This window comes from Lutra lutra, chromosome 1, assembly GCF_902655055.1.
Source record: "Lutra lutra chromosome 1, mLutLut1.2, whole genome shotgun sequence".
Lineage (NCBI taxonomy): Eukaryota > Metazoa > Chordata > Mammalia > Carnivora > Mustelidae > Lutra > Lutra lutra.
Window position 1 is genome coordinate 63239881 of NC_062278.1, and position 27315 is coordinate 63267195.

The 27315-nt window shown below is 39.9% G+C and overlaps 1 protein-coding gene across 3 annotated transcripts in view; it reads right to left on the reverse strand.

Annotated features, from left to right (window-relative positions):
- Positions 1-2545: 2545 nt before the first annotated feature.
- LSAMP (limbic system associated membrane protein) overlaps positions 2546-27315 on the reverse strand; it is a 671549-nt gene continuing 646779 nt past the window's right edge. For 2 of the 3 annotated variants that reach the window (XM_047725492.1, XM_047725497.1), the window contains one exon: positions 2546-10471. In XM_047725492.1, coding sequence (XP_047581448.1) covers positions 10374-10471 — 98 coding nt within the window. In that variant the 3' untranslated portion in view covers positions 2546-10373. Of the gene's footprint in view, positions 10472-16483; positions 16517-27315 lie in introns of all 3 variants that reach the window. The other variant, XM_047725483.1, reaches the window with a different exon arrangement.

The following is a 27315-nucleotide window of genomic DNA, read 5'->3' on the forward strand; positions in this document are numbered from 1 at the left end:
CCACCTCTGGTGCCTGCGTCTACTGGTAGGAGCATCTTCTCTATGCAGACAGACCCAAGGTAGAAGATCCTTGGACCAATAGATCTCGAATTTGATCTGGGAGGCCAGACAGGGGCAGAGTGAGCAGGTAGAATGACACAAAGTAGAGATAACATGACTAGTCCCAATTTCACAGACTTTATGTAGTAAAAACTATCTTGTTTTAATAGCACATGACAAGTCAGCCAGCACCTTCTCATTGAGAATGGTTGGGTCTTTAAGATGTGATTAAGTCAGAAGACGACACCCCCACCCCCCCCCCCCCCCCCCCCCCCCGCCGGTGTTCTCAAACACAATTCCCTAGGTTTTCTGAAGATCATCAACAGTTTGAGATTTGGGGGCCGGGAGGTAGAGTCAACTGATGAAAGGCTACCCCTGTTATGGAACCTGGACTGGTTCCTGGCAAAAGAACCAACCGGCACTCGGAGACTTTGGAGGATGGGAGGTTTATTTAACACTGGTGGGCTCAGAGGAGGTTGTTCTCCAAAGGTCTGAACCCCGAGCACAAGCAGGGAGGGGAATTTATATCCTTCTACTTCTGCATACTTGGTACTTTTGGCACGCAAGGGAGACTGGGTAGGAAAGAAGAACCCAGAAGGGCTTTGAGAGAGGGACTGGAATTCCCTTGCTGGTTTGGTCAGCCATCTTAGAATACAGTTTTTCCCTCTCACCCCAATGGGTCAGTCTAGGTAGTAGAAGAGAATGAACTTGGCAGGGAGAGAGGAGAAAGGGCTTTTTCCTCTTCACACCAAAGACCATTAAGTCTCCAGTCTTGGGCTCCCAGGCAGCAGAGTGTTGCATGTTCGTGTAACAGTTTTGTGCGAGTGTGAGGGAGGAATCTGCCTTTTGTTCCATAGACTTGAATTTAGAAGTCTTCCACTGTGGTGAGGTTACAGTTATTGGTAGAAAAGAATTCCACATGAAGTACATTTGTTGGTTGCTTTGAACACAACTCTATTCTATTCTGACAAATGTTTGCTAAATTATTAGCCATTCACCATGCTAGGTCTGAAAGGATCACAAAGGTGAAAAGACTTGGCCCTTTCCTTAAGAGGTTAGATTCATAGACTCACCTTCTTCCCAGCTCTCAGCTGCTGCTTTGAGCATGCTTTTAAATACATGGATACAAAGGGAGTAGAAAGTGGGGTATACAACAAGGAATTTCTCCTGAGGCACTCGGAAGGCAAAACCTCAAGGTGGCTCGGACACAAACCACAAATTCAGGAACCTCAGGGCACCCTTATTTCTGACGTGAGGGCTATTTTGTTTGAGAACTGTGTCTTTAACTTTGAGTTTGGCAAACTTATTTTAAAAAGGCACTTTTCAGAATTTTATGTAAAATTCAAATTTGGGGAGATTGGGCCCTTAAACAGTCTCTTTAAACCAGAGGGGACCATGGGGTTTTGCTTCTGTCTGAGACCTTTTGCCAGTTATCAAAGCTGATCACACATGCTTACTTCCTCAGCCTCTACCCCAACCACCCACTCTGATTTGGGATAAGTTCTCTTGTTTTATTTCCTGATCTAATTTGGCTACTAAAGAGTCAAACTTCAGACCCTTCCAATCACTCTGATGTACAATGAATTAACTACACTTTTAAGGAGAAAAAAAAAATAGGTGGCTTTAGAAAGTAATTTCATTCCTTCTATTGCTATCAGGTAAGATCTCATTAAAACTAATCCTTAGGGGCGCCTGGGTGACTCAGTGGGTTAAGCCTCTGCCTTCGGCTCAGGTCATGATCCCAGGGTCCTAGAATCAAGCCCCGTATCGGGCTCTCTGCTCAGCAGCGAGCCTGCTTCCTCCTCCCTCCCTGCCTGTCTCTCTGCCTACTTGTGATCTCTGTCAAATAAATAAAAAAAAATCTTAAAAAAAAAACAACAAAACAACTAATCCTTAAAGGGCACCTGGGTGGCTCAGTTTTTTGGGCCACTGCCTTTAGCTCAGGTCAGAATCCTGGAATCCCAGGACTGAGTCCCAAGTCAGCTCTCTACTCAGCGGGGAGTCTGCTTCTCCCTCTGACCATCCCCCCCCCCCTTCATGCTCACTCTCTCTTTAAAACAAAACAAAACAAAACAAAACAAAACAAAAACCTAATCTTTAAAGATACCCCTACTATGGAGACTTTAAAGAAAGAGTATACCCCCTAATGATTTTTTGGGATCATGTCCTAAGGTTTCACTCAAATCTAACAATCTGGAACTTCTTAATGCTTTATCTGTAGCTTCCCAATGGTAATTAATGCTCTTTCTTTTGATTCCTTAAGGGAGAAAAAGAAAAACTTGTGGAGAACCTCTTTGCTTAGATGAAGACAATTATTGTAAATACCACATTATTTCTGTGATAGGAGAGATACGGATAGAACCTTCAAGTGATTCTTTGGTACTTTGTCCATCCCTTCCTCACATTATTTAATCATTGGCTTTGTTTCCTGTCTTATTCATGAAAACCTCTAAGAGGCAGTACAGTCAACCACAAGATCACTGACTCGGGTCAATGAAGACACATCTCCTTTTCACGTTTATTTCATTTTGTTTTAAGTTCACAGAAGAGCAGAGCATTCATACGTGTAAAGTAACAGAAGAGAGAAACAGAATTTAAATACATTTTAAAAGAAAAGAAAAAAGCTTCTTTTAATTTTGATTTTTTTTTTAACACACATTGCGCTTTTTATTTTCCTTCACAGAGCTAGTATCCAGGGAAAAAAAATCCATCCAATAAACAAAAATAAACTTTGAACAACAAAAAACCCAAATAAAAAATGGCCATGTGTTTGTATCATCAAGGAAAAGTTCTGTTTATGTCTACAGGGCTGAAAAAAAAAAAGGAATATATTTATATATATATATATTTATATGTATATAACACTGTTAATAAGGAGAATTCTAACCAAGAGCAGGATTTATACACCCTTCAGTAGAGCAGTGAGAAGGCAGGGGTGAGGCAGGCTGGGGGGAAAGAAGACAGAGGTTGTGTCCCATACTTCTCTCCCCCTGCATCTTTTCCCCTTTAACCTTCCCCCAATCCCAGCGAATATTTAGGGAGCAGGACGTGGCCATAATCACCAGAATGAACCATTTACATTCTCTGGTGAAGAACAAAGACTTAGGGAAATGGGTCCGAAAAAGGCCACAGATAGCTTAGAATTACGGCCACATGCCATGAAGCTAGTAGTTCCAAGTATTTTCTCCATTTGCAAGAAGCAGATTTTTACTCTGTGCCTGGCTTTACATAGAGAAGGCTTGTGCAGAGGGCAATGTAGCTATAGGAGTAGATCCGGGAGCACCACTCAGAGACACCTCTGAACTAACCATGAAAATGGGGAGTTGTCCTATGGGCAGGTCATTCTCACACTTAAAGAGAGCTTGATAAGCGCTTTAAGCGGATCCCACATCCTTATCTACATCAAGTGATACTAATGCTGGGAAGTTATGAATAATCCCTGCTCTTCCATACACGACGAAACTCAGATTCTGTTCTCTGAGGCAGTGAATGAAAAGCTCCAGGATAGTGTGGGGCTACACTTTGAGGGGTTCAAAAAAGTGGGCCTGTGCTCAGTCCATTCAGAACAAAGCACAAGAGAATAATTCTTCATTAACTGCCTGAGAAGCATCATTTCTGCATTCCTTCTTCTCAGAGAACTGAACTTGATGTTTGATCTTGGCCTTCACAACAACTCTTACTGTATTTGACTCTGTCACCTCCTGAAATGTGTTTTTGTCCTCTTTTTAACCTGTCTTCTTTAAATAATATTGACCTGTGCTTTTTGAAAATTGGAATTGTTCTCTCTGTGCACTCTTTTGACTTCACAGCCTTCACAACAGTCAGTGAAGTTTAGGGAAACTCATGCCATGAGAAATTCCTTACAAAATAAAATGTATTGTCTTGCCTATTTCTCACAGAACAGCCTTTTGAAACTGCCTGTTCCCACATGTCTATTGCCATAGTCACAGGCAGAGTTTTCAAGGACACAGGTTTACTAAAATGAGGCACTTGGCCCAGGAGGAGGAAAACAAAAACAAAAACAAAAACAAAACCCTGATGTTTCCTTCATAAGCACCACATGCATTATACTCAGTCTGGCTACTTTCCTTCCTATGAAAGGTTATTAGAATATAGTTCAACAAGTTAGATTTTTTATTGTAAGGAAACAACGCCATCTATTTCAAAGCCTTCCGTGTCATCTGAATGTGTCCCTTCTCTACATTGCTAAGAAGTTTTGATCAGAAGAGAATTTTAGAACCAGTCCGGGGACCCTGTATTCTAAAAGTTTTGGCTTTTGAAATGGAGATGATGGGATGATGGTTCCAAGAAACGAAGGTGGTATAGAGGCCAACTGGAGGGTGACACGCAGCTGTCCACAAGCTACATGAGTGTGAAATTCTTATTCAGAATCAGAGTTTAGAGCTGACAGAGGTCCTAGAGAAGTGATCCAAATTCCTTACTTTCAGGATGAGAAAATCAGGTTTCAGGATGGTTTGCTTTAGGTCACTTAGCTTGTTTGTGGCCAGACCCTAGCCAGAATCCAATTCTCTTGACTTTCTGCTTTACCTTAAAGTTGCCATTTATCTTGGGTGGAGGAGTATACTTTAAGTGAAGTGTTAATCTGACCTAAATTTATTTCTGTAATGTCCATACAGAATGTCCCAGTGATTTCCAAAGTCATCTCTCTGATAGCTCTTTGTGGTTGTTCAGATTGTAGAAAATACATACATGTCACTCTCTTAAATACATCAGACCCTTCAAAAAGACTCCAAGAGAACGTGCCTGAGAGAGATACTCCCAATTAAAGTAATTTTGTCCTCATTTGCAATATTCAGGATAGATATGTAGGAATATAGGTCTATCAGCTTAAGTAAAAGTAATCATTTCCTAGGGTAACTTGGCACGATATTTCTCAAGGATATAACGTATTTCTTATGTCATAATTTCTTTGAATCAAGATGACAAAGAAGCTTTCCCAATGTCTTTGTCTGATGGAAAATAAAAACTGAGTAATATTTGGCTCACCAAGCTATAGGTGACTTCCTTGGATCTATTTAAATAAGCCATCCTAGATGGTGGGTAAGAAGTAACAAGAAGACACTGGGAGTTGATGCAACAGACACATGAGCCCTTAAAATGCCTTCCTCATTTCCCTTGCTTTGGGGTCAGATGAGACAACTGTGGCAACAGTTGGGAGAAAATGCACTTAGGTCCCTCAGGAACTAAGGACCCAGGTCCCTGTGACTTGAACAGGATGTCAACATTTAATAGTTCCTGTGGGTCTGCTTCCTCTTGCTGAGGCAACCTTCTTGTTCAGGGCATTAGTCATACTCCTTCCCATTCTGACCTGTGAAATGCTTTAGTTTTTATTTATTTTTATTTGACTTTTTTTCTTTAAGATTCATAGATTTAGCTGAACCGGGGCACTGCATGAAAAATGAAGTTTACATAGTTTATATCATGTACATAAACTAGTGATTTACATTGATTTACACATGATTGGTGCCTAATTTATTAATCAGCACACAGTATGTAAATGCACTGAAAGGAAATCAAGATTTTAAAATAAGTTTTCCATAATATCCATAAACATTTGCGCTGGTGTAAATGTTAAACCTAAACCTAACGTTCACACCAGCTTCCTTGCCAAGAGGAAAGTGATGTACATTGCTGGGTGAAAACAAATTCTCTCTTGAATTTCAGTTGGCCGCCTTTGACAACATAGCTACATGCAAATGAGAATAGTTTACTTCTCTTCCACTAGTATGCACATAAATGTAAACTCCATTTTGCATTTAGTGAGATGTTTACAGATATTATGCCAACCATGATGGAAAATTTACATCACTGGGGCAAATGTAGTCTTTGGAAGAGAAATATTTTAAGTACGTAAGAAAGAAGAAGGCTTCCTGAAGTATGTGCTATGGTGAGTGCTGTGAATTTGAGTTTCTTAATTTAGGGTCCTACCTCATCATTTTTGTGGTACATTTAACATTTGTCTCCAAAATGTTAATAGTTTCTATAGGTTAGATATAGCACTGCACTTATATTCTTTAAAAAAAAAAATGATAGTTACTGGTAACCAAGAATAAATTCAGGCTAAAAACTTATGAAGATGGAGAGAAAAATAAGGCCATGGTTAATCCCATGGAACTTGGTCCACAAAATATTCCTCTTAAACAAGTAATTACGAAATAGAAAAAATGGGGCTCCGTATCTTTCCAAATGAAGCATAGCTCTTTTTTTTTTAAAACCAAATCCAGTACTTTTCTTCCTTTTAAGTTTAAACCATTATTCTAGATTTGTCTTATAATACACACAATATTGTAAATATAGCATCTGTAAAGATAAGATTAAAAAAAATACATACACATATATATTATTTTTCCACAAATAATTCAAGGCCTGCAAAAAACAAAAGGAGAGATTCTGGGAGACAAGCCAATAGAAACAGTCAAACCACAACCAACCTGGGGATGGAAACTGTGACTCTGGAGTAATTAAGAAGCTAACAACTTGATAGGTAATAACTCAGAAATAATTTCATGCTGAGGAGTTTAGTTTTTGTGTGCAAAGGAGGTAAGTCCATTTTTGGAGGAGAAACAGATTTGTGTTTCTCTCTCCAAGAACATGAAAATCACGAGTACTTTTACAAGGTCTCTATGAATAGCCCCAGTTGACTGAATATGTCGTAAAAAAAATGCCCATGGCAAGGGAGAAGTCTGTCTGACTTGGAAGAGAAGGCAAAGGTCAATAGGACAATTCTTCCCCAACAGAAAACACAATTTCCCCCTAAGCCTTAGTTGTTTTAGGGCAGAGGGATTTTATGTCTCAAAACAAGTAAGGCTGTTCCTCCAACAAGGCAACACCTTCTGATGAACAATTGCACAGAAGATGTAATTCTACGGTTGTAAAACCTAGGATAGTTCTCATTCTTCAGGAAGTGCCCTTGGTCAAGTCATTTCTGTTTTCATTAACTGAAGGTCGGTTCTAAGGATTTTGTTTTATGAATGGTGGAGTTTTGTTTTTACATACAGAGGACGTTAAATATGTTAGCCATTCAGATTAACTGATGAATTTCACTCCTCTCAGAGTATTATTTCCAACCAGTTGGTTCTTTTCAATGCAGGGTTTCAAGTTTTGATTACCAATGGAAAAGATCCTTGAAGGGATTTAGAGCAATACGATGAACTGAATTCCAAGAAGTCCCTTGTTCAGACTCAATTTCTTGGTGTCAGTCCTCTGGCTGCTACCTTTTTCCTGACCTTTCTCCAAATTATGTTCTCCTCCATTCTTCACATTGCTTAGAGACATTCTCAAACCTAGGAGATTTCTGGGGCCAATGTTTGCTCTGAAACAGGAGCCAGGACAGTTTTTTTTAAATCCCCAGATCCTGTCAGAGATATATGCAAACACCACAATATTCAATGTATGTTTAATTATGTTTAATATATGGTCCAGTATATTAAAACTCAGGGAACAAATGGTGCTGACAAGGCAGACATTCCTTTCAGTGGAGAATCTCCTTCCATAAAATCAAGACCTTGTCGTTATGATAGGGTGGAGACAATACGAAATGTAGGTGTATGATTAAGATATGTCACATGCCACAAGGATCTGTTCCTGAAACTGATACTAAACCAAATTAACTCCTGCTACTTTTCTTTTCTTATATATCTTTAAATTCGCATGCATTCCTCTAAAGCTTCCACCTAAGGATGTGACTGGCTCTTCAATATGTGGGGAACACTTATCATCCATGATGATAAACTTTTATTCCTGTACTAAGACCAAAATGTTAGAGAAACCCCGATTGTCAATACATTGATGCTGGATAGGAATATGGCTCACCTTCCCTATATTTTAGAAGCTATTTTCTGGGATAAGAACTTCTGTACTATGTGAGGATCTGCCACAAATACTCTTATCCATCCCCAAGCCCAATTTGCCCTTCTGTTTCATGTCTAAACTGCAAAATCATAAAAGAAGGCTGGTGATAAGCTTTCCAAAATGAACAATAGAATCCCCTAGAACAGATTTTAAATGTTGCTTATCAAAGAGATCATTACCTTCGAAGACAAGGTTCATTGCAAAGAGCCTTCAATTAATAAATCCTATCAGAAATTTCAGGTCCTTCCATCCTTCCTTCCTTCCCTTTTTTCCTTTTTTTTTTTTTCTTCGCTTCCTCTCTTCCTTTCTCTCTTCCTTCCTTTTTCTATTTGCAGTTAGGAAGTTTCCTGTTTTATATTCAGTGACAACTATTTTTCAGGTTCCGAAACTAGAGGAGGTACCATATTTGGCTCTTCTGAAATACATTTAATTAGACCTCAATAATAATCCTCTGTCTTTTCATAAACCAAACCACTTCCAATACCTCCTATAGTTTAAGTGAAAGCAATGGTTATTTTCCTGACAAAGATATCTACAGACAGAGAGCCAGCTCTCTCTGCAAGACCTTTCCTAAGAAAATCCTGGTGTTGCAGCGATACCAAGCTTTGTGGTATGCATACAACTTCTACCTAAATTATTACAAGTTTCCCAGTTCTTTTGATGAAGAAACTAACTCCCATTTCAGATGACTCTTGTCAATGTAAACTTAGACATCGTATCCCCCACAGTATCTTTTTCAGGAATCAGAAGCCAAAACTGAGCAGGGAAGGTGGAATATATTCCAGCAGCCTGGCCTAGGATAATGACGGACCACTACAACAATGGTGCTGCAAACATTACCAGTGGAGCAAAAAAGAGATCGTGCAGGCCACCAAATAAAGTATTAGCTTACAACACCAGGACAAATATCTGCAAAGGAGCACAAGGAATGGATTCCTTCTTGTTATGGTCAATGCTTTGTCTAGAGTTCTGCCAACATCTCTACAAGATGAGTAGGGACCTGTGCATCTGTCTATTTTTCCTGCCTTGCTCACTCTCCCTAGGTTTTATCTGAAATAGGAAACAATCTCTGCTCAAGGGAATCCATGGGCCAAATGCAGTGTTATTTGAAGATCAGGGAAGGGGCATTACAGGGCTGCTTTGGATCTCCATGTGGCTCATCGTCCTTTCATGAGCTAACACTTGGAGACCTTCCTGGTTCTTGGGATTTACTCAACACATGCTACTCACTCCTGCAGCGAGCCTGCAAAAAGCCAGGAAGTACACGAATTCCTCAGACTCAGGAAACAAGAGTGAAGTCAGAAATCTCTCCTAGGTCACCTCGTTGACGTCACTGATTCTTTCCACTGTTTGCTCACCCCATCAATAGTAGGCACTTTCATTTACAGTGATATTCTGAGTGACTCTTGACTGGGTTCTGATGATTGGACTAGGAGGAATATGAGGTTCTGCCCTTAGAAGGGGCACAGCTTGGTGTTGATACACACTAATGTCATGTGACAGCCATGGGGGAGGGTGGGGAGCCCTGCTCCATGCCTCCTTCCCCACCATGTCCCCCAGCAACTTGTCACAGCCGCATCTCACGATTACAATGCGGGACAGTATCTACAGCACAATGAGTCTATGTACACATGGACCATTCCCTTGGCATGCTTTAGAGAGAGACACACACACGCTCACACACATGTACACCCACGTGAGAGCGAGAGACTTGAGCACGCGCGCACAGTGGAGAAAATTAAAATGGCACTTCCTAGCATTTGCGGCATGACTAGTGCTGGAGGGTGTAGTAGGGGGTGAAGAGAAGCAGCAGCCAGGGGGGAAGAGGGGCGAAAGGGAGTCTCTGGATTGGATGTGGGGGAGATAGAACACACTGGAGGGGCAAGAGATGGTCTTAAAAGTTGGAAAGATAGTGGAGGCAGGAAAGCCAGGTAAAGGCTCAACACGGGATTCCAGCGTGAATTCCACTGATAGTCTGAAATGGCTATGAGTCAGCTCAAATGAAGAACGAAATAAAAAGATGATGGAAATATAAACATCAAAGGCAAGACCTTATTTTTTTTCTTTCCCCACAGATGAAAAAGAATGAAGGAAGGATAAAGTGTGTGTGTGTGTGGGGGTTAATATCCATCTGATACTTCTTCACTGGTCTTATTTTTACAACATCCGGGTGTTCTTAGCATGATGTAGTCTTTATATAGTATACATTTGCTTCGCTATACACGTATCCTTGTAGAACTTTTCCCACCCTGACTTATAGTTTAGTTTTTATTGATGGACTTTAAAATGGTTTTAAGTTATTTTCTTCTTTGTTTTCTTATTTCCCCCTTCATTTATAAACACACAAAGTTGTAAAATAAACAGTCTCCCCCCATCTTGCTCTCTCTCTCTCTCTCTCTCTCTGTATCCTGTGTGACGCATTTTTGTGTGTTTTTTTAAATTATTTTTAAATTTTTATTCTATTAACATTTGCTGAGAAGGCAGAGCAGAGACGCTGCCAGCAGCCACAGTGGTACGGCCAGACTGATGGATCCATTTATTCCTCTCACCGACCCAGGCCCTGCAATGCAAAAGAGAGAGAAAAGAGAATAATTACATCCAGACTCCCTCTACGTCACAGGTGACAGCTCACAGTATTGGAGGTGAGAATGTGCCACGTACCAGCACCTTGAAGTCAGTGCGCTATGTACAGCCCAAGAAGGGCTCCCCATCTTTCCTAAATCCTTCTCCTTGAGTTGTAAGTATCTCAGGGGGTATCAGTGGTTGAACACTTCTGAATAGGAAATGCTCTTGCTGGAGAAAGCTATCACTGATGTGTCTGCTGGTGCAGCGGGGTCCTCTTCACCCAACCTCCTCTCGCACACTCTGCTCTGAATGGCACTGTGATGCCCGCCCCCGTTAAGATGCCAAACACCGGTGAGGGTCCTTCAGCCCCAAGACATGGGCTCTTCCAGCTGATTCATCCCAGTATCTCCATCAATAAAACATGGGACCAATCTGAACCTCTCGTTCCTCATGGGGAAGTGGTAATTATTTATTTGTTAATGGGAAAGGGAATTGTTTCGAAGGAACACTATGACTGAATGCACCTTAGCCACGAGGTAGGAAAATAAGCCCACTCCTTGTAGAGTCTTAAGAGATAGCAGGGGATCATCTGATCCAAACTCTTCATGTGACACTTTAAGGATCAAAAGCCAAGGCGGCAGGACCAACAACAACAACAAAGACAACCAAACCTAGAGAGTTTAAGGGGCAGGTCCAAACCAGAAGCAGAACTGAGACTTGAACCTGCCCAGAATTCACCCTGGAGTGGCAGCCTCTGTGTTTCCCACCACCACCTCAGTTTTCCCAAAGCGGACACGATTTGGAGTGTGTGGGTGTGGATCTAAGGGGGAGATTGGAATGGGGAGGAAAGCGGAGAAGGCATTTGTGTGTTAACAGAAAGGAGAGAATTGGGGCAGAAAATGTAGGCCCCAAGAGCTTGTCTCCTATGCTTTGTTTGCTCCATTTTCTCCTTCTGTATACTTCTGTTCATATAGATCTATTACAAGAAGAAAATGTTAGTGTTTTTCACAATAAAGATTTTTAGATTTAAAACTGTACGCTTAGACAATGATGTTCAAAAAAGAAATAAATGTGACTAATTAAGGGTCACTTCGCAGTTTTGCACATATATGCAGATCAATGTGTGTGAATTAATCTGCGAGTGTGTGTGTGTGTGTGTGTGTGTGTGTGCCCATGTGTGTTTAAACCTACGATGGTCCTCTGACAGGCGAATGTTTCCAAAAGTATCTACCAATATATCAGATCAGAGGTCAAATAACAGGGAAAAGCTGAATTCGAGAATGTCCTCCTAATCTGTGTTTTATGTAAATAATGGCAACAATAACTAAATAAAACCAATACTTACACAGCACTTACTATAAGGTAAGGTTACAGATAATTTACACATGTAAGCATATAACCATGCTATGAGACAGGTATTATAATGAACTCTTTTTTACACTGAGCTAGTAAGAGGCATTGCACACACTTACACAGCTAGTGCACAGAGGAGCTGGGGTTTTGACACAGGCGGCTGGTTCCAGTCTTTGCCTGTCACCACTACACAGTGAAGTTTCACAGTGAAGGAGGGAAATGTTCAACAAATGAATTTTGGGTGTTTTTAAAACAATAGCCATAACAAACAAAACACAATGTGGAGGCAACCATTACCCTTTAAAACAATTTTCAATAGAATATGTTTTACTAGAATGTCTCCTTGAGAATATTAAAAATATTACTTGCTCTAAAAATATGAATGAATATATACAAATTTTGAACAGTATAGTTATGGTAAAAAATGAGCTTCATTATCTGGAAAGCTACGAAGATATAGCGTAAACAATTCAAATATCCAATTGGTCAATTCTTTAAGTTTCTGAATGGCTACAGGATTGTATTAATAAAGGACACTTCTGCTACCTTCGGGTTCATGCCTTTCGTGACGAATTTAGGTTCAAGAAGATCATGTATCCTGCGTAAAGCACCTAATGGGAACTGGTGACCAAGCAATAGTATACAGGTGTTCAAAGTCTCAGCTCCATGCCTTTCGTAGCCCACCCTCCACACCCTTCACACCCTTCACCACCATTCTTTTTGGCCTTTGGGACGTTTAAGTTCCTTCAATGGCAACTCCCCAGGGCTTCTGGCCAGATGGTAATACATTTCCCTATCATTTTAATTCCTCTAAATGCTTTAAATGGCATTCATTTGGATTAGTGGGACAGGACAGCTTCCAAAACAGAAAAAAGACTAAACACACACAGGGCCAAGCAAAACTGATTTTTGTTTTGCCCTAGGGATAGTGTGAAATAGAAGGGTTTTACAAAGAGTCTACTTTTGCCTATATCCTTAATCTCATTTTTTAGTGCTGGGATAGGCTAGATTATCTCTCAGACATCTTGGAGTTGAGTGGTACCTGGGGAAGTCTAAAAGTCTAAAAAACCTAGTCTTTTATGTGAAGGGCAATAAATATTTGAGAAAGCAGAAATTTCGTCATTGAAAAATACCATATATATATATATATATATATATATATATATATGTATAAAAACATGTTCACATATAACATTTTTGCTAGTGTATGGGCACACATATATTTGCAGATACAAAGAGAAGTAGATATGTTATATGTATGCATACTCATATATATGATATATGCATTGACATACCGTACACACATATTATTGGTCTTTTAATAGACATAATTGAGAATTAACTGTTACTTTCACATGCTGGTCTATGATATGTATAGGGAATCCCAGTACACTGCTAATAATCTTAATTTTATCCTTAGTAGAACTATTATTATATATTTGAAATGCATCTCATAGATCTGTTAAGAGTATCTTCACTTCTATCAATTATTATTTATTAAGTGCTCTCATATAGCTATTTGATGTGCTTATATGACTTGCTCTTTTCATAATTGGTTTTGAGAGTAAATAAATAGCTTGAAAAAAATGCAAGGGTAAATGAATGATAGTTGGAGAATCATCACAAGTGTGTATGCAATTATAGATATATATGACTGCATAGGAGACTACTTCAGTTAATGGCTATTTCAGGGAAGAATAATCAGCAAAATCATTAATTACGTTTTAGCTCATAGTTATGAAATTTCTGCTTATTTGTGGAAATGCAAATGATAAATCTTATTTCCCACACCAGATGGCCAGGCTCAGCAAGTGCTTTTATATACTGACAGATATAATGAAAGCAAGAGTCTGTAAACATAAATTAGCCTTAAGAATAGATAGGCAAATAGAACCACAATTCAAGAATTGCTACATTTTTCATACAACAGACAAAAATCATATCTTGGCATTTAGCCATATTCTATATGTGTTTATGTGTGTGTGTGCACACTTACATGTGTGGTATCTAGTAAACATTCAATAAATGGTAGCATCATCATCATTGCTATTAACTACAGAAGGCTGGATTATAGAAAGACATGAAATACTCCTGAATCAGAGGCGATGCCTTTGTGAATTGGGTCAAGGCATTTGAAGTTTGACCCAAAGGGGCAAAATTCAGCTGTAGCGAGATTGAGAATCTTGAGTCAACACACCAGGTCAAGGTTCTTAACCTCAGGACAGGATGGTAAGTGAGACTCTGTATCAATGTGAATGCTGGACTGTACTTTGCTACCACAATGCTTTTACAAGGGAATCTGTGATTAAGGACAAAGTTAATAAAGCATCCTGAAATTGCAGGATATGAGAATTTTCGGCCAAGTCTCTACACAAATTCGATGCAGGATGCTCAGTCAATTGGTTGTCTTTCAGTAAAATCTCAAAGAAAGTACAAGGTGATTTTCCAACACCTGCTTTAGAGAGCATGCACTTGGAGACACTTTGTGACTCATTCAAATCTAGCCAATGCACTTCTGTTGCTTCTCCTGAGTACGTAGGGCTTGTTACCTGGATTTTTTACTAGATTTATTCATAATAATCTTTCTTAAACAACAACAACAACACAACATTTGTCACAGCTTCAGCGATCGTCAGGCATTCCTTTCAGCCAGTAAGGAATCAAGGCCAATAATAATTTTATTCTTGTAGTTAGTTGAGCCACACAAGAGAAGAAAGACCTATGAGTTTAAGTTTGAATTCTTCTTACAATTATTAAGGGCTGACCGAGTGAGTGAAAATAAAACAAAAACTCAAATACAAAATAATTGCTAAGCAAAGAAGAAAAACAATCTCCTAAAATCTCTCTTATAATACCTAGATGCGCAGGCTGAAGTGCTTCCCTGTCCTGGGAAGCCATGTTTAAAGGGAAGTCTGATAAGGTTGACTTTGGCGCCACCTGCTCTCTGTGTTCAGACAGTACAGCTTCCTCGGCGAGAAGGAATTAGGGATTAAAGCCTATATTCTCCAGGCTGGAGCATAGAGGAGGGAATATATCGATGTTTAATTTGAGCAATGTGTCTTAGAATTAAATTTGGGCTCCTCCTACATAATGCTTTTTTTTTAATTGGCAAGGCTGAATTGCACTTTCCTCCCCCCCCCATTATGTATTTATTTATTTTAAAATTAACATATAATGTATTATGTTCCCCAGGGATACAGGCCTGTGAGTCGTCAGGCTTACATACTTCACAGCACTCACCCTAAGACATACCCTCCCCAATGTTCACAAACCAACTCCTACATAATTCTTTATGTATTATCTCTCCTCTGTATAAAGTGAGTCTTGGATAAGCCTAATTATTCTCACGGTAAAGTCCATCACATCTTCCCCATCAAAGCAACATTAAATATTTTGGCATACAAAATTTTGAAATTTTAGGCCAATACTTAGAATTCCTTTGGGTGACACTAGGAATTTATCTTGGTGGTCTTTGAAATAAAACCCTATGCCCTATTTCTCCAAAACTCTAAGGTATCATATGTTCCACTAATACTAGCCACTTAAAATTACATGTAATTGATACTCATGGCATTGGGGAAAGAAGGGCTGAAAGAGACACGAGTTTATACCTTCTTGCCCCAAATGATCTTGGTTCAATGTATGTATTTCTGATGGCTTCATCTCTGCGACCTTCTGAGAAGACTTCCTAGAGTGGGCCATAAACAAGGTGCTGACCCTTTCCAGGGAGTAAGCAACAAAGTGTCCAAATTTCTGTGGCTGCTGGTCACTGGTAGGGTGTAAGTCCCACAAGAAAAGTTTTCACAATTGAGAATGACCTTAGTTGTCTCATCCCCTTTGAGGCCGACAGAAGAAAACATCTTCATATGAGACCCATACAAGTGAGTGGCCATGAGGACTTAAGGAGGTTGCTGTCTGGCCATGAAGGTTCCTCTGTAGCTGTAGTCTGGGGACAGACACTGTTAAGGATTTCTGCTGGACTTGTAAAGCGGGCACTTCAGAATTGGTAATTGTTTGGATCGAAGGTTCCAGTTCATGAAGCTTTCACCTGATTGCATTGTCTTTGTAGGGAGATGTAGGTGATTACTGGGTCACAAGGCTGATGGAGGCATGTGGTGCTATTTCTGGGAGACCCTAGCAGCTGGGTGTACCATAAAAAGGGGAGGTTATAGGAAGACCTGGGAGAACACTGAGACAAGGAGAATATTAACTGTTCAAGTGCTTCATTTTAGGAGATGCTACTCTTACTCCTTTTAGCAATATATCTACTTTAATAACCAACTAAGGACAGCAAGTAGGCTCTCTGTCTCTGATGAGAGCCTGGTCACTGGGCAGCGAACACTGCCAAAAGTGCAGCTCTGCAAGAATTAACCATGGCCGCTTGGGATATGGAAAGTGGGAGGGGGGATAACTTGTTCAGTTCCAGAGATTTAAAAATGAACAGCTGTCAAAAATGATATAGAGTCATGGGTTGGATCAGGGCTTTTTGTGGCTGAGAAAGTTCACAGTCTGGAAAACATAGTGGCACATATGTTGTGGAAATTATTACCACAAATTATTGAGATGAAATAAACTCAAGTGTATAAGACTCTAATATATGGCTAAGAAATCTTAATTTTAACATACAGTAGGTAATCAGAAATAAGAACCATACCTTTTTGCTTGAAGTGCACGGTGGTGCCAATTTCTAAAAAAGAAACATTTAGCAAAAGAAAAAACAGATAAAAATTTTTTATCAATTGAGAATATGCACAAAGGTAATCTGGTACTCTCCACTGAAAGGAGAATGGGACAAAAGGTGGAAAGAACATTCTAATAGGAACAAGTACTGGTAGAGAATGAAAGAAAGGCACACGGAAAGAGATTGTTTTGTTGGAACAAATGTTGTGCAGTTGGAGGTGGCAAAAATAATTTCCAACTACAAACACTTGATGTTATATGTTATGTGTATAGACAAGTACAAGGACACTGAGAATGGCATGTAGAAGTACACTTGACTGCAATTTAGTGAAATGATGGAATGTGTCTGGCCTCCAACCCCTCCTGCCATTTTTGCTCCTGGTTTACTCCACTCAAGCCAGGTGACCTTGCTTTTCTCCTAATACACTAAATCCTTTCCAGCTTTATAAGTGGTGCACCTGTTGTTTTATGTGCTTGCAATGTTTCTCCCCCAAATCTCTGCATGGCCCACACAGTCCCTTCATTTAGATTTCTACTGCAAGGATACCAACTCAGGAAGGACTTCCCCATCACCTTATCAAAATGGAACCCTAGGTCACTTTCTTTCTTTCTTTTTTTTTAAGATTTTACTTATTTATTTGACAGACAGAGATCACAAGTAGGCAGAGAGGCAGGCAAAGAGAGAGGAGGAAGCAGGCTCCCTGCTGAGCAGAGAGCCCGATGTGGGGCTTGATCCCAGGACCCTGAGATCATGACCTGAGCCGAAGGCAGAGGCTTAACCCACTGAGCCACCCCAGGAACACCGTCCCCCGCCCCCCGCAGGTCACTTTCTATTCCTTTACCCTGATTTATTAATATTCTTAGCATTTATCACTACATGTATCATTTTAAGAATTTACTTATTTGCTTGGTTAAAGTTTATCTCCTCCATTAAAATATATGTTCCATGAGGGCAGCAAAGGTGTCTGTCTGCTCAACCATTGTATTCTTGTGCCTGGATTAGACTCTGACATGCAGTATGTGTTCAGTAGATACTTGTTAAATGTATAAATCTCAGGGTTGGAAGAACTCATACTGGTCAAATACCTGAATTCCCTTTTGAGTAACTTTATTAACTAAACAACAATACTGTTAGATCTTTAGAAGTAAATGTGTAAAGTTTCCATAGGATAACACTTTGACTTTCAGGACCAAGTGGATGGTTAGATGTAGGAACCCAAACCATGGCTGTGGGATATGGATTGTCTTCTCCGTGGTCAGGACATGACTTCGCACCCCCTAGTAACACACTTTCACTCAGGAAGTAAAGTGAAAATTTTACTTTACTTCCTGAGTGAAGTACTGAACTCTGAAGCTAAAGAGAGCTTTTTGAATTGGATAGCTGGTTACCTCATTTTCCAGATTGAAACTTGTTCAATGCTTTCTTTTGTCTTCCAGGGTAAGGACCCAGATCCTACTCCCTCATCTCTCTAGCCTCATCAATGTGTCTCATCTCTGTACCCCAGCCCACAAAATTTCCTTCATTCTCCTAGGGATCATGTTTTTTGTGGTAGTTGTAGGGCCGATGGCCCAATGTTATCACTACTAGTAACCCCACTCCTCCTTCAGAAAGTCAGGGGAGACTTTCTCAGTCTCCTTAGTAAAATGAAGTCCCTTTATTATAAGCTCTGCTCGCTTTCATGACACTCATCTCAGTTTTAATTTTAAATTCCTTTGTCTGAGGTTTTGATTAATGCTTGTCTTCGCTCCTGGACTATGAGTTCCAAGGAAGTGAGTGCTGTCTCTACTCCTGTTCCTCCTTGTAGTACGGCCAATGCACGAAGGCACTCTGAAAGCACAATGGGCCAGAGAAGATTTAGAATCGCTGAAATATGAGAAAAATAAATACAGGCCAAGCATCCTCCCAACAGAGCCTGAGACGGTTAAAACAACAGAGAGCCTGAGTAGCTTACTTATAATCTGATGTAGCACAAAGGGCTCAGACCTTCAGAATCAGGTCTACAAAATTTCTGAGGTTCAGTGCAGTCTATTTCCTTCAGAAATTTTCCATTTATCTCTCCAAAGGAGGTCACAAGAAGAAACCCTCCAACAGCGTGCCATTTTCGGCTATTCTTATGATGGCTATAAGAGGGCACAATTTTCCTAGAGTCTGACGTTTTGAAAATGTTTGGCTACAATTCAGCAGCCAGGCTGCTCCTAACAGAGAGCTGTAGCTACAAGTAAGGACAGTCTGTCTAAACTAGTCTGATGTGGGATGGGGGGATCCCAGTGTGAATGCTCTTTTGTAGGATGCTTGCTGGTGGTCCTCTAGAGGCACTTCTGAAGATACTCAAAGCCACTGGCACCTGTCTGTCTGTCTTTGAAGAGTTAGTCTGTTCTTTGCACAAATACTGAAGTCTTCTGTGTGGAAGCCCATACAGAAGGATGCAGTGAGAATTCTGCTCCTCTCCTAGCAGAAGACAGAAACCAATGTCACTCTTACCCCAGAAGTGAAGCCAGATTCCATCAGGATATAAAACACTGTTTTGTTTATCAAACAACTCTACCTATTGACTATGCTGACCATGTGACTACTGATGTTTCAACTGTATATAAAAAACACACGGCCACTTTCGTGATACTGACTCTGACTACTTTTCTTTGAAATAAATATGTTGCCTTAAAAATTGTGGAAAAGGGGGGAGAAAGGTCTCGATTGGAGGGTGGGGAGGACGACTGATCCGGGGCGGCAGGGAGCTCAAAAAAAAAAAATAAATAAATAAAAAATAAAAAAAAAATAAAAAATAATTAAAAAAAAATTGTGGAAAAGGCACCGTAGAGAATGTACTTAGCTTAGTATGATCAGTTACCCAGGGTCGCACAGAGTAAAGCTGAGACTGAAATTTAGGGCTCTCACTTCTCCAACTAGAACCCTGTCCACTATCCTACAATGCCCCTCTGGTGTTTTTATTAAAGCAAGGCTAGGTCACTGTAGCCGGTATAACTCTAGGGTTCTCAATGGGATATTTCAATGATTCAGTATCAGCTGGGGACAGTTGGGCTCTACTCTTGTGCAAAAGGCAACTGCCCTTCTTTCTTTGGTCAAGCCTTTCAATTTATCATTCTTTGGAATTTGTAAGGATGCTACAAGGTCATGGAATGATTGCTTTTACACCCAAAAAAGCTTAGATCCCTAAAGGGACCATCTTCATGTCAAGAATACTTGGTTTGCCTTGCTCCATCCCTGAACCACAGGTCTCATGGGAATAATTCCAAGCAAGTGTTCAGGAACCTGGGTAGGCAGGAAGACCTGCTTAAGCTAGAAAATACCACTTAACTTCTCTTTGCCTCAGCTTCATTATCTTTAAAATACATGTAATCAACACACTCCTGACAAATTTGTGGTACTGGTTAGATAAACTAATTATCATGCTCTACTTAGAATGCTGTTAGATACACAGTTAAGTGCTCAATGCATGAGTCATTATTATCAGATTTGGGTTAAAATCCCCTCTACAGAGGACTTTCAGTGAAAGTTTGGTGGAAAGGAGAAAAATATATCTTAACACATAAGCTATGGAAGTGCGGATCCAAAGAATAATAATAATGAAAAAAAATCTACTGCAGCAGTAAGGATGAATGAAACATTAAGAGATGCTAGCACACCCAAGTGTAGGGAAGCAGACTGACCAGGTAGCATTTTGGTCAGGGGAAAACCAGTAATAAGCCCGGGTTAACTAGTCAGTGATGCAGGCCTGGATTAAGAGCCTACATGTCTAAATATTTCTCTTAGGGAGTAGAAACTCCCCTACTAATGAATTAAAAAGAGTTCATTAAAAGAAGGATTTTAGGGGCGCCTGGGTGGCTCAGTGGGTTAAAGCCTCTGCCTTCAGCTCAGGTCATGGTCCCATGGTCCTGGGATCGAGTCCTGCATCGGACTCTCTGCTCAGCGGGGAACCTGCTTCCTCCTCTCTCTCTCTGCCTGCCTCTCTGCCTACTTGTGATTTCTGTCAAACAAATAAATAAAATCTTTAAAAAAAATTTTAAAAAAGAAGGATTTTAAAACATTGCCCAAATATTATAGTCTATGAAAAATATAGCACAAGAACCAGATAAAAAATATGCATACCTTTAAAAGCAAATGAGGTTACGAGTTAGATTTTAGGAGCCCTCCCTATTGCAATAAATAAACCGGCTTGTGAAATACTAATGATTTTTTTTTTTTCTTTTTTTAAATTCAGGTTAGCTAACATACAGTGCAGCCCTGGGGTTTCAGGAGCAGAACCAGGGATTCATCACCAACGTACCACACCCAGTGCTCATCCCAACAGGTGTGTGCTTTAACGCCCATCACCTATCTAGCCCACCCCCCAACCCCCTCTCCTCTAGCAACTCTCAGTTTGTTCTCTACAATGAAGATTCTCTTACGGTTTGCCTCCCTCTCTGTTTTTATCTTATTTTATTTTTCCTTCCCTTCTCCTATGTTCATCAATTTTGTTTCTTAAATTCCACATATGAGTGAAATCATGATCGTTGTCTTTCTCTGACTGACTACACTTAGCATAATACTCTCTAGTTCCATCCATGTCGTTGAAAATGGCAAGATTTCATTCTCTTTGATTGAAACACTAATTAGTGATCTTAAGACTTGGAATTCCATTTATCTTTAGGGAAACGAAACAGAGTGCTTATTTTGTACTATTATTTCCTATTCATCCTCTTCTATAGGAATAGACCATTCTGTTTGGAGAAGCAAAACCCTGAATGTTTTGAGCCCGGCTGGCATTTTGAAAACTTGGTTGTGTGCTGCCATCTTGTGGTAATACAAAGACATGTTTCTATGTGCTGTCTAAAGGAATTGCCTTTGTCCACCAGGTGGCAATAGTGGGGAAAATAAAAACTTTCTTTTTTTCAGTCCCAGCCAGCAAGAAATGTTACATTTCCAAAAGGAGTCTTTCCTATTCTTACAGAAAAGAAAAAAAAAATTTGTTGTCCTTAAACAACTGAGAATTATTCTTCCTTTTGTAGTGCTAAGGTGATACCAAATTCTGGAGTAAAACTGACTTGCCAAGGATATGATTTCTGTAGGGATTTCCTGGACACACTCATTAGAATACACTTGACACTTATTATTTTTATACTTCTTAGGTATAAAGGTATAAAAAGCATATGCTTTAGCAAACACATTTAACAAGTAAGCATGGCAGTACGGGTCCAAAGAATAAAAATAAATCTACCATAGCAGTGAACACAACTTTGGGGGAGTTTAGTACAGAGAAAGTTCTCGAATTCTCTAGAAGCATTATTGCCATATGCTCAGACTTTAGTTTCTCCTGATGGGGTACAAAGAGGCAATGGGGGAAACAATTTAATACCAGAAAAGGCAAGTGTTATGACATATTTATGCTAATCTGTCTTTGACTTTTAACTTTCAGATTCTTTATATCCAGCCATGTCAGGCAAACCTGCAGCATTGGAGAGAGCTGATTCAGCCTCTCAGTTGGCACAGAGCATGTCTTCCTTCTTCACTAGTGTAGTCTCAGCTCACTATTTCTCTAGCACAGAGTAGGTGTCCCACAGATTTGCGAAATGAATGCCCATGCACAGATGAGTGGATGAAGGAATGAACAAAAAGACTGATGGAATCATTTGGTACTTCAACATCTATCCTAGCTAGGATTCTAGGTAGAGGAAGATTCTATTCTTCTTTTGGAAGCTCATGCCCTAGTGGAAAGGCAAAATTTTTGCTGGGAAATCAGGCATTTGGAGAGCCAAATGGGTTGAAGAAGTCCTTTCATCAGTCCCCAAGTTTGGTCAGGTAGAAAATCTTCTGGGTGGTTGAGCTTTACTTAAGAATATGCTCTGGAGAGGGGTTGCCTGGGTGTCTCAGTTGGTTAAGTGATTGACTCTTGATTTCAGCTCAGGTCATGATCTCAGGGTTGTGAGATTGAGTCCTAAATTGGGTTCGGCACTGGGTGTAGGACATGCTTAAGAGTCTCTCCCTCTCCCTCTGCCTTTTACCCCATCTCTCTAAAAAAAAGAAAAAATTAAAAAAAAAAGAAATAAAAAAGAGAATATCCTCTCAACTAATGAAAACTGAAACCTTAGAAATAGAAACCCAAGCTTGTTTTATTGTTCAAAGACCAGAGGACTTCTTACCTCTCATCTTCCATGATGTGGTGTGATTCATTCTCTCTCTCTCTCTCTCTCTCTCTCTCTCTGCTCAAAAACTGAAGTGAGTGATATGAAAGTGAGAGAGATGTGTCCCTGGAAAGTCTATAGAGTTTACAGTTTGGAAAATCTTTTATTGTCCTAGGGAATGTTCAGGTCTATATTTCTGAACAATTTTGTCATTTTGCCTTGTTTGAGTTCTATGTGGTAGAGGAGATGAGGGTCCAACAAACCCATAGAAAGAAGCATTGATTTTCAGTACTCTGACTCTTGACTTTTCACCATTTACCTCAAAGTCCCTGCTTCTAAGTATTGACTCCCAGCCCTGGGGAGGATGTACAGAACTCTGTGGTCTATATCATTTGTGTGGTTGTTGTTGTTCCATGTTTACGTGAACATGAATGACCCACGTTCTAATCTGCCACTGCCATCTGAACAAGGGAACACTCTGTCTTCCATTGCGTATGGCACAACTCTTCGTATAAGTCTGGTCATCGGATGTGCCTTAGGTTTTGAAAATGACATGTTAGTTTGAGGACTTAAGATGATTAATTGCACTGTTTCCCCCCCACCACCACTTCCCCACTTCTGGGAGATCTAGTAGGACTGTATGTTCAGAAGAGAGGGAAGGTCCAAATTCAATGGGAGTTTTTACCCTCCAGTTGCCTGGAACAAGTGAGAGAGGTACGGGGTAAAAATCCTTAAGAAACTTAATAAAGGAAAGAGGAAGATTCGACGTGTTGCCTCTTCCTCCTTCACTGATGATGAAGACCTGAAACATAACATTTATAAGGTTCTTTGATGGGAATTTATGTTTTATGTGCTCTGACTTTTATTTATTTATTTTTGTCACAGTTTTGAAAAACAAAACCCTTATTATTATAGTGGTTTGAAAGCAGGGCATTTATTAATTCAATTTTCAAAGCCGCTTTCAAGCTTAGAAAGTTATTAATTTCTTTCTTGCAGGTTTCTCCACTCAGAGGCTTTAGGCAACAGCAACTTCTACTTACAAGTATTATTATTATTGTTTTTTTGACATAGAAAAAGATATGCCTGTGATTTCTGTTTAGGTTGTTAGAGTTTTTTATTTTCTCTACTTACTATATTCATGTTGTATGAACCCTAATGCCTAATACCTCTGGAAAAATGTTCTCTGAGAATCAGTAACCATTCTGGGTGTAGTTCACAGGGGAAAAGCCAAAATAGAGAAATAGGTCTAAACCTTAACCTTAAGGCTATTTTTGCTTTATTTAGTTTTAGTTTTAGTTTTTTCTATTGTTGCTGTTCGTTTGTTTGTTTTTTAAAAGTAAGCTCTACGCCCTGCATGGGTCTTGAACTCAGGACCCTGAGCTCGAGAGTCACATACTTTGTGGACAGAGCCAGTCAGGTGCCCTGATTTTTATTTTCTTAGTTAGTTCATAGGTGGACTATTATCCTAACTACTCAGAGAATTATTTCAAACTGGCTGGGGGAAACCAAGAAGTCTTAATGTGTCATCAATATTTGAGAAAGGATGTTGGCTTCCTTTAGCTAACTTCAGGTCATGAAAGGAATCTTACACTTCCAAATACTTCTAGGGGCTTTTTTCCCCCTTAACAGTTGACCTAAAATGAACTTCACATGTTTGATGCTTTTTAGGAATGAGCTGGAGCCATGAATGAGTTAGTCAAATATTTGTCACTCTGGGAATGTGGTGATAACTTCTTGTTGAATGAGAGAATAAGCCCAAACCAAAATTAATGCTGACATAAATTCTTATTGTGTAATGTGAATAAAATATTTGAAACTCACAGGGACACTTGGGTGGCTCCGTCGGTTATGCGTCTGCTTTCGCTTCAGCTCCTGATCCCAGGAATGACTCGTCCAGGGATCAAGTTCCACATTGGGCTCCCTGCTCAGAGGGAAGTCTGCTTCGCCCTCTGCCCCTTCTCCTGCTTATGCTCTCTCTCTCTCAAATAAATAAATAAAGTCTTTTAAAAAAGATTTGAGACTCACTGTTTATTCTCATGAATTTATGGACCAATCCCCTAGAAACCAAGTCATCTACAGTAAAAAGCATCAGGAAAAAAAATGTTTTTAATGCTCATTTCATTAAAAAGAGACCGACTTATGAAGGGGGAAATATTAACACACCAATTTAGAGAGAGGATGTAGGCACTCCCATATCTGAAAGGGGGACCTCTCACTGGAAATCCTGGAAGGGACACAAGGGAAACCTCTGATAGGATGAGTCTGGTTTAACTGGGATTGGGGAGAGCTTCGAGTGTGTCTGTCACTGTGGAGACAGCCCTGATCTGGGGCCGGAGGGCTGCTCCTGGGCCTGCCTGGGCTGTAAGCTTGGGCAAGTCACAGAAACACACCCATCCTCACAAAGGGCCAAAAAAAATAAAGGCTTAGGTGTTTTAACTCAAGTATTTTAAGCTCAAACCTCCAGATGAAACATTTGTTTATGTTATCTCTGAGGAGAGAGATTATATATGATCTTTATTTTCTTCTCTATAGTTTCACATATTTCAAATTCTTCCATAATGAGGATGCGTAATATTTGTTATCAGAATAGAAAAGTATTTAAAAAAAGAAAACAATGCATTTTAAAAACACTCTAACTCTGGGGAAAAGAAAATAATATTTGGCTTTGGGCTGACATCCTTACAAGGAGACTGAAACTTTCTTTTCCTCACTTTTTCAGTTGGCTGGTGTCATAGAGCAAAACCAAACAGAAGCTAAGATAGGTAAGGCCAAGGAACATAGTCTTAACAACAGGAAATGACAACGCAATAAAAAATGTATTATATGGGCTTATGAGGTCCTTCTGACTTCAGGCTTGATATAATTGCACTGTCGAGTAAGCGGGGGTGTGTGATGTGTCTTTAACGGCTGTGGGCTCTGCTCAGTGGTGATGTGAGTTGTTCCAGAAAGTGTAGATTGGCCGAGCACTCCCACCATAAAGAGAGGGCTCTAGTAAGTCTCTTACAGCAAGTCGGCTTTCTCAAATCCTACGGGTTTCTTATTTAGTCTGAGAAATTTAATTTTTAATAATTAATGAATTAAAATGTTAGAGAATGCCCAAGGATCTAAGTTTAATAAAGGGGTTTCCCTGGGCCACTCCACCTTAAAATACATACAAGATTAGAAAAACTAAAAAAAAAAAAAAAAAAAGATTAGAAAAACCCCGGAAGTAAATTTATTTGAATCAGCTGTCAGTCAGTAAGGTTTTTGTTTGTTTGTTTGTTTTTTTAAGGATTTATTTATTTATTTGACACAAAGAGAGTACAAGCACTGGGAGTGGCAGGGACAGAAGCAGGCTCCCCACCAAGCAGGAAGCCCTGCTCTGTCCCAGGACACTGGGATCATGACCTGAGCTGAAGGCAAATGCCCATGGAGCCACACAGGCGTCCCAGTCAGTAAGATATTAGGGTCAGACATGCAGTTTCTGTCTTTTGAGAGAAAGACGTGTTTCTGCCCTTGTGTCTAGAATGTGCCCTTTGCACCTGTAGGTATAATTCTGGCCTTTTGCCCTTGTGGAATTAAAGACCACTCTTCTCATTTAATAAAGAACTACTTCCCAGCCCCAAATCTACTTAGTTGTTGGTACAAAGTAGATTATATTTTCCATGTTTAAAAACATACATTTTATGTATATTTTAAAGCCTTTTGTGCCTCCATTTATTTGACTTGCTAAAAAAGGATTAAAAGCACAGGTTTGGGTAGGTCTCTAGAGATTTTCCTTCTTTCTGGTTTTCTTCCTCTCTTTTCATTTCCCAGCCCTGAATTGTGAATTGCAGATCTGTTTTAGAATACATTTTAGATTTAAATTCTAAGGGATTCAAGACTGTCTTTAATCCATGTAAGGTGTGTTTTCATTTTGTATGTTTCAAAATTAAAAAAAAAATGTTCAGCTACCATAAAACAAGATGACTGGCCTCCAGAATTTGAATGCAGAGATAACGAATTTGTGAGATTTCCTACAGCTTTTAAGGCTCTTGGAAATTAGAAGATACGGGATTAAAAATGGTGGTATGTTCTGTGTTATCCTTGCACCTGTGTCTATGGCACTGACCCCCACAGCCCAGAACTTGGTAAAGGCGGTTCTGCTTTGGACCTTTCCCAAGTGACTTTGTTACTCAGCATGCCAGGAAGCCTCAGGGATTCATACTCCCGCCGTGTCACTGACTCCAAATACATCATCGCCACCAGCTTCAGGAGCAGCTCCTTGAAAATACTGATGGGTCCTTACAACCTGACCATTCCTACAACTAAAATTAAAATTTACCATCCAACCTCCCTGATGAGTGACTGAAAGTTTTCTCTGGATGTTCGTCCAGAAAATAGGCTCTCAGCATTTTTTTTCCAGAAAATTCATCCAACATAGTGCTACCTAACACCCAGTATGCAGTATCACTACATGTCTGTACAATGAAGCCAACAGATACTTTCTTGTCCTAAGAGGGTAACAGAGGTGGGAATGCAAATTCCCTTACTTTTTTTTTTTTTAAAGATTTTATTAATTTATTTGACAGAGAGATAGAGAGCACAAGTAGTCAGAGGGGCAGGCAGAGGGAAAGGGAGAAGCAGGCTTTCCACTGAGTAGGGAGCCCGACACAGGTCTCGATCTCAGGACCCTGGGATCATGAGTGAGCCACCCACGCACCCCAG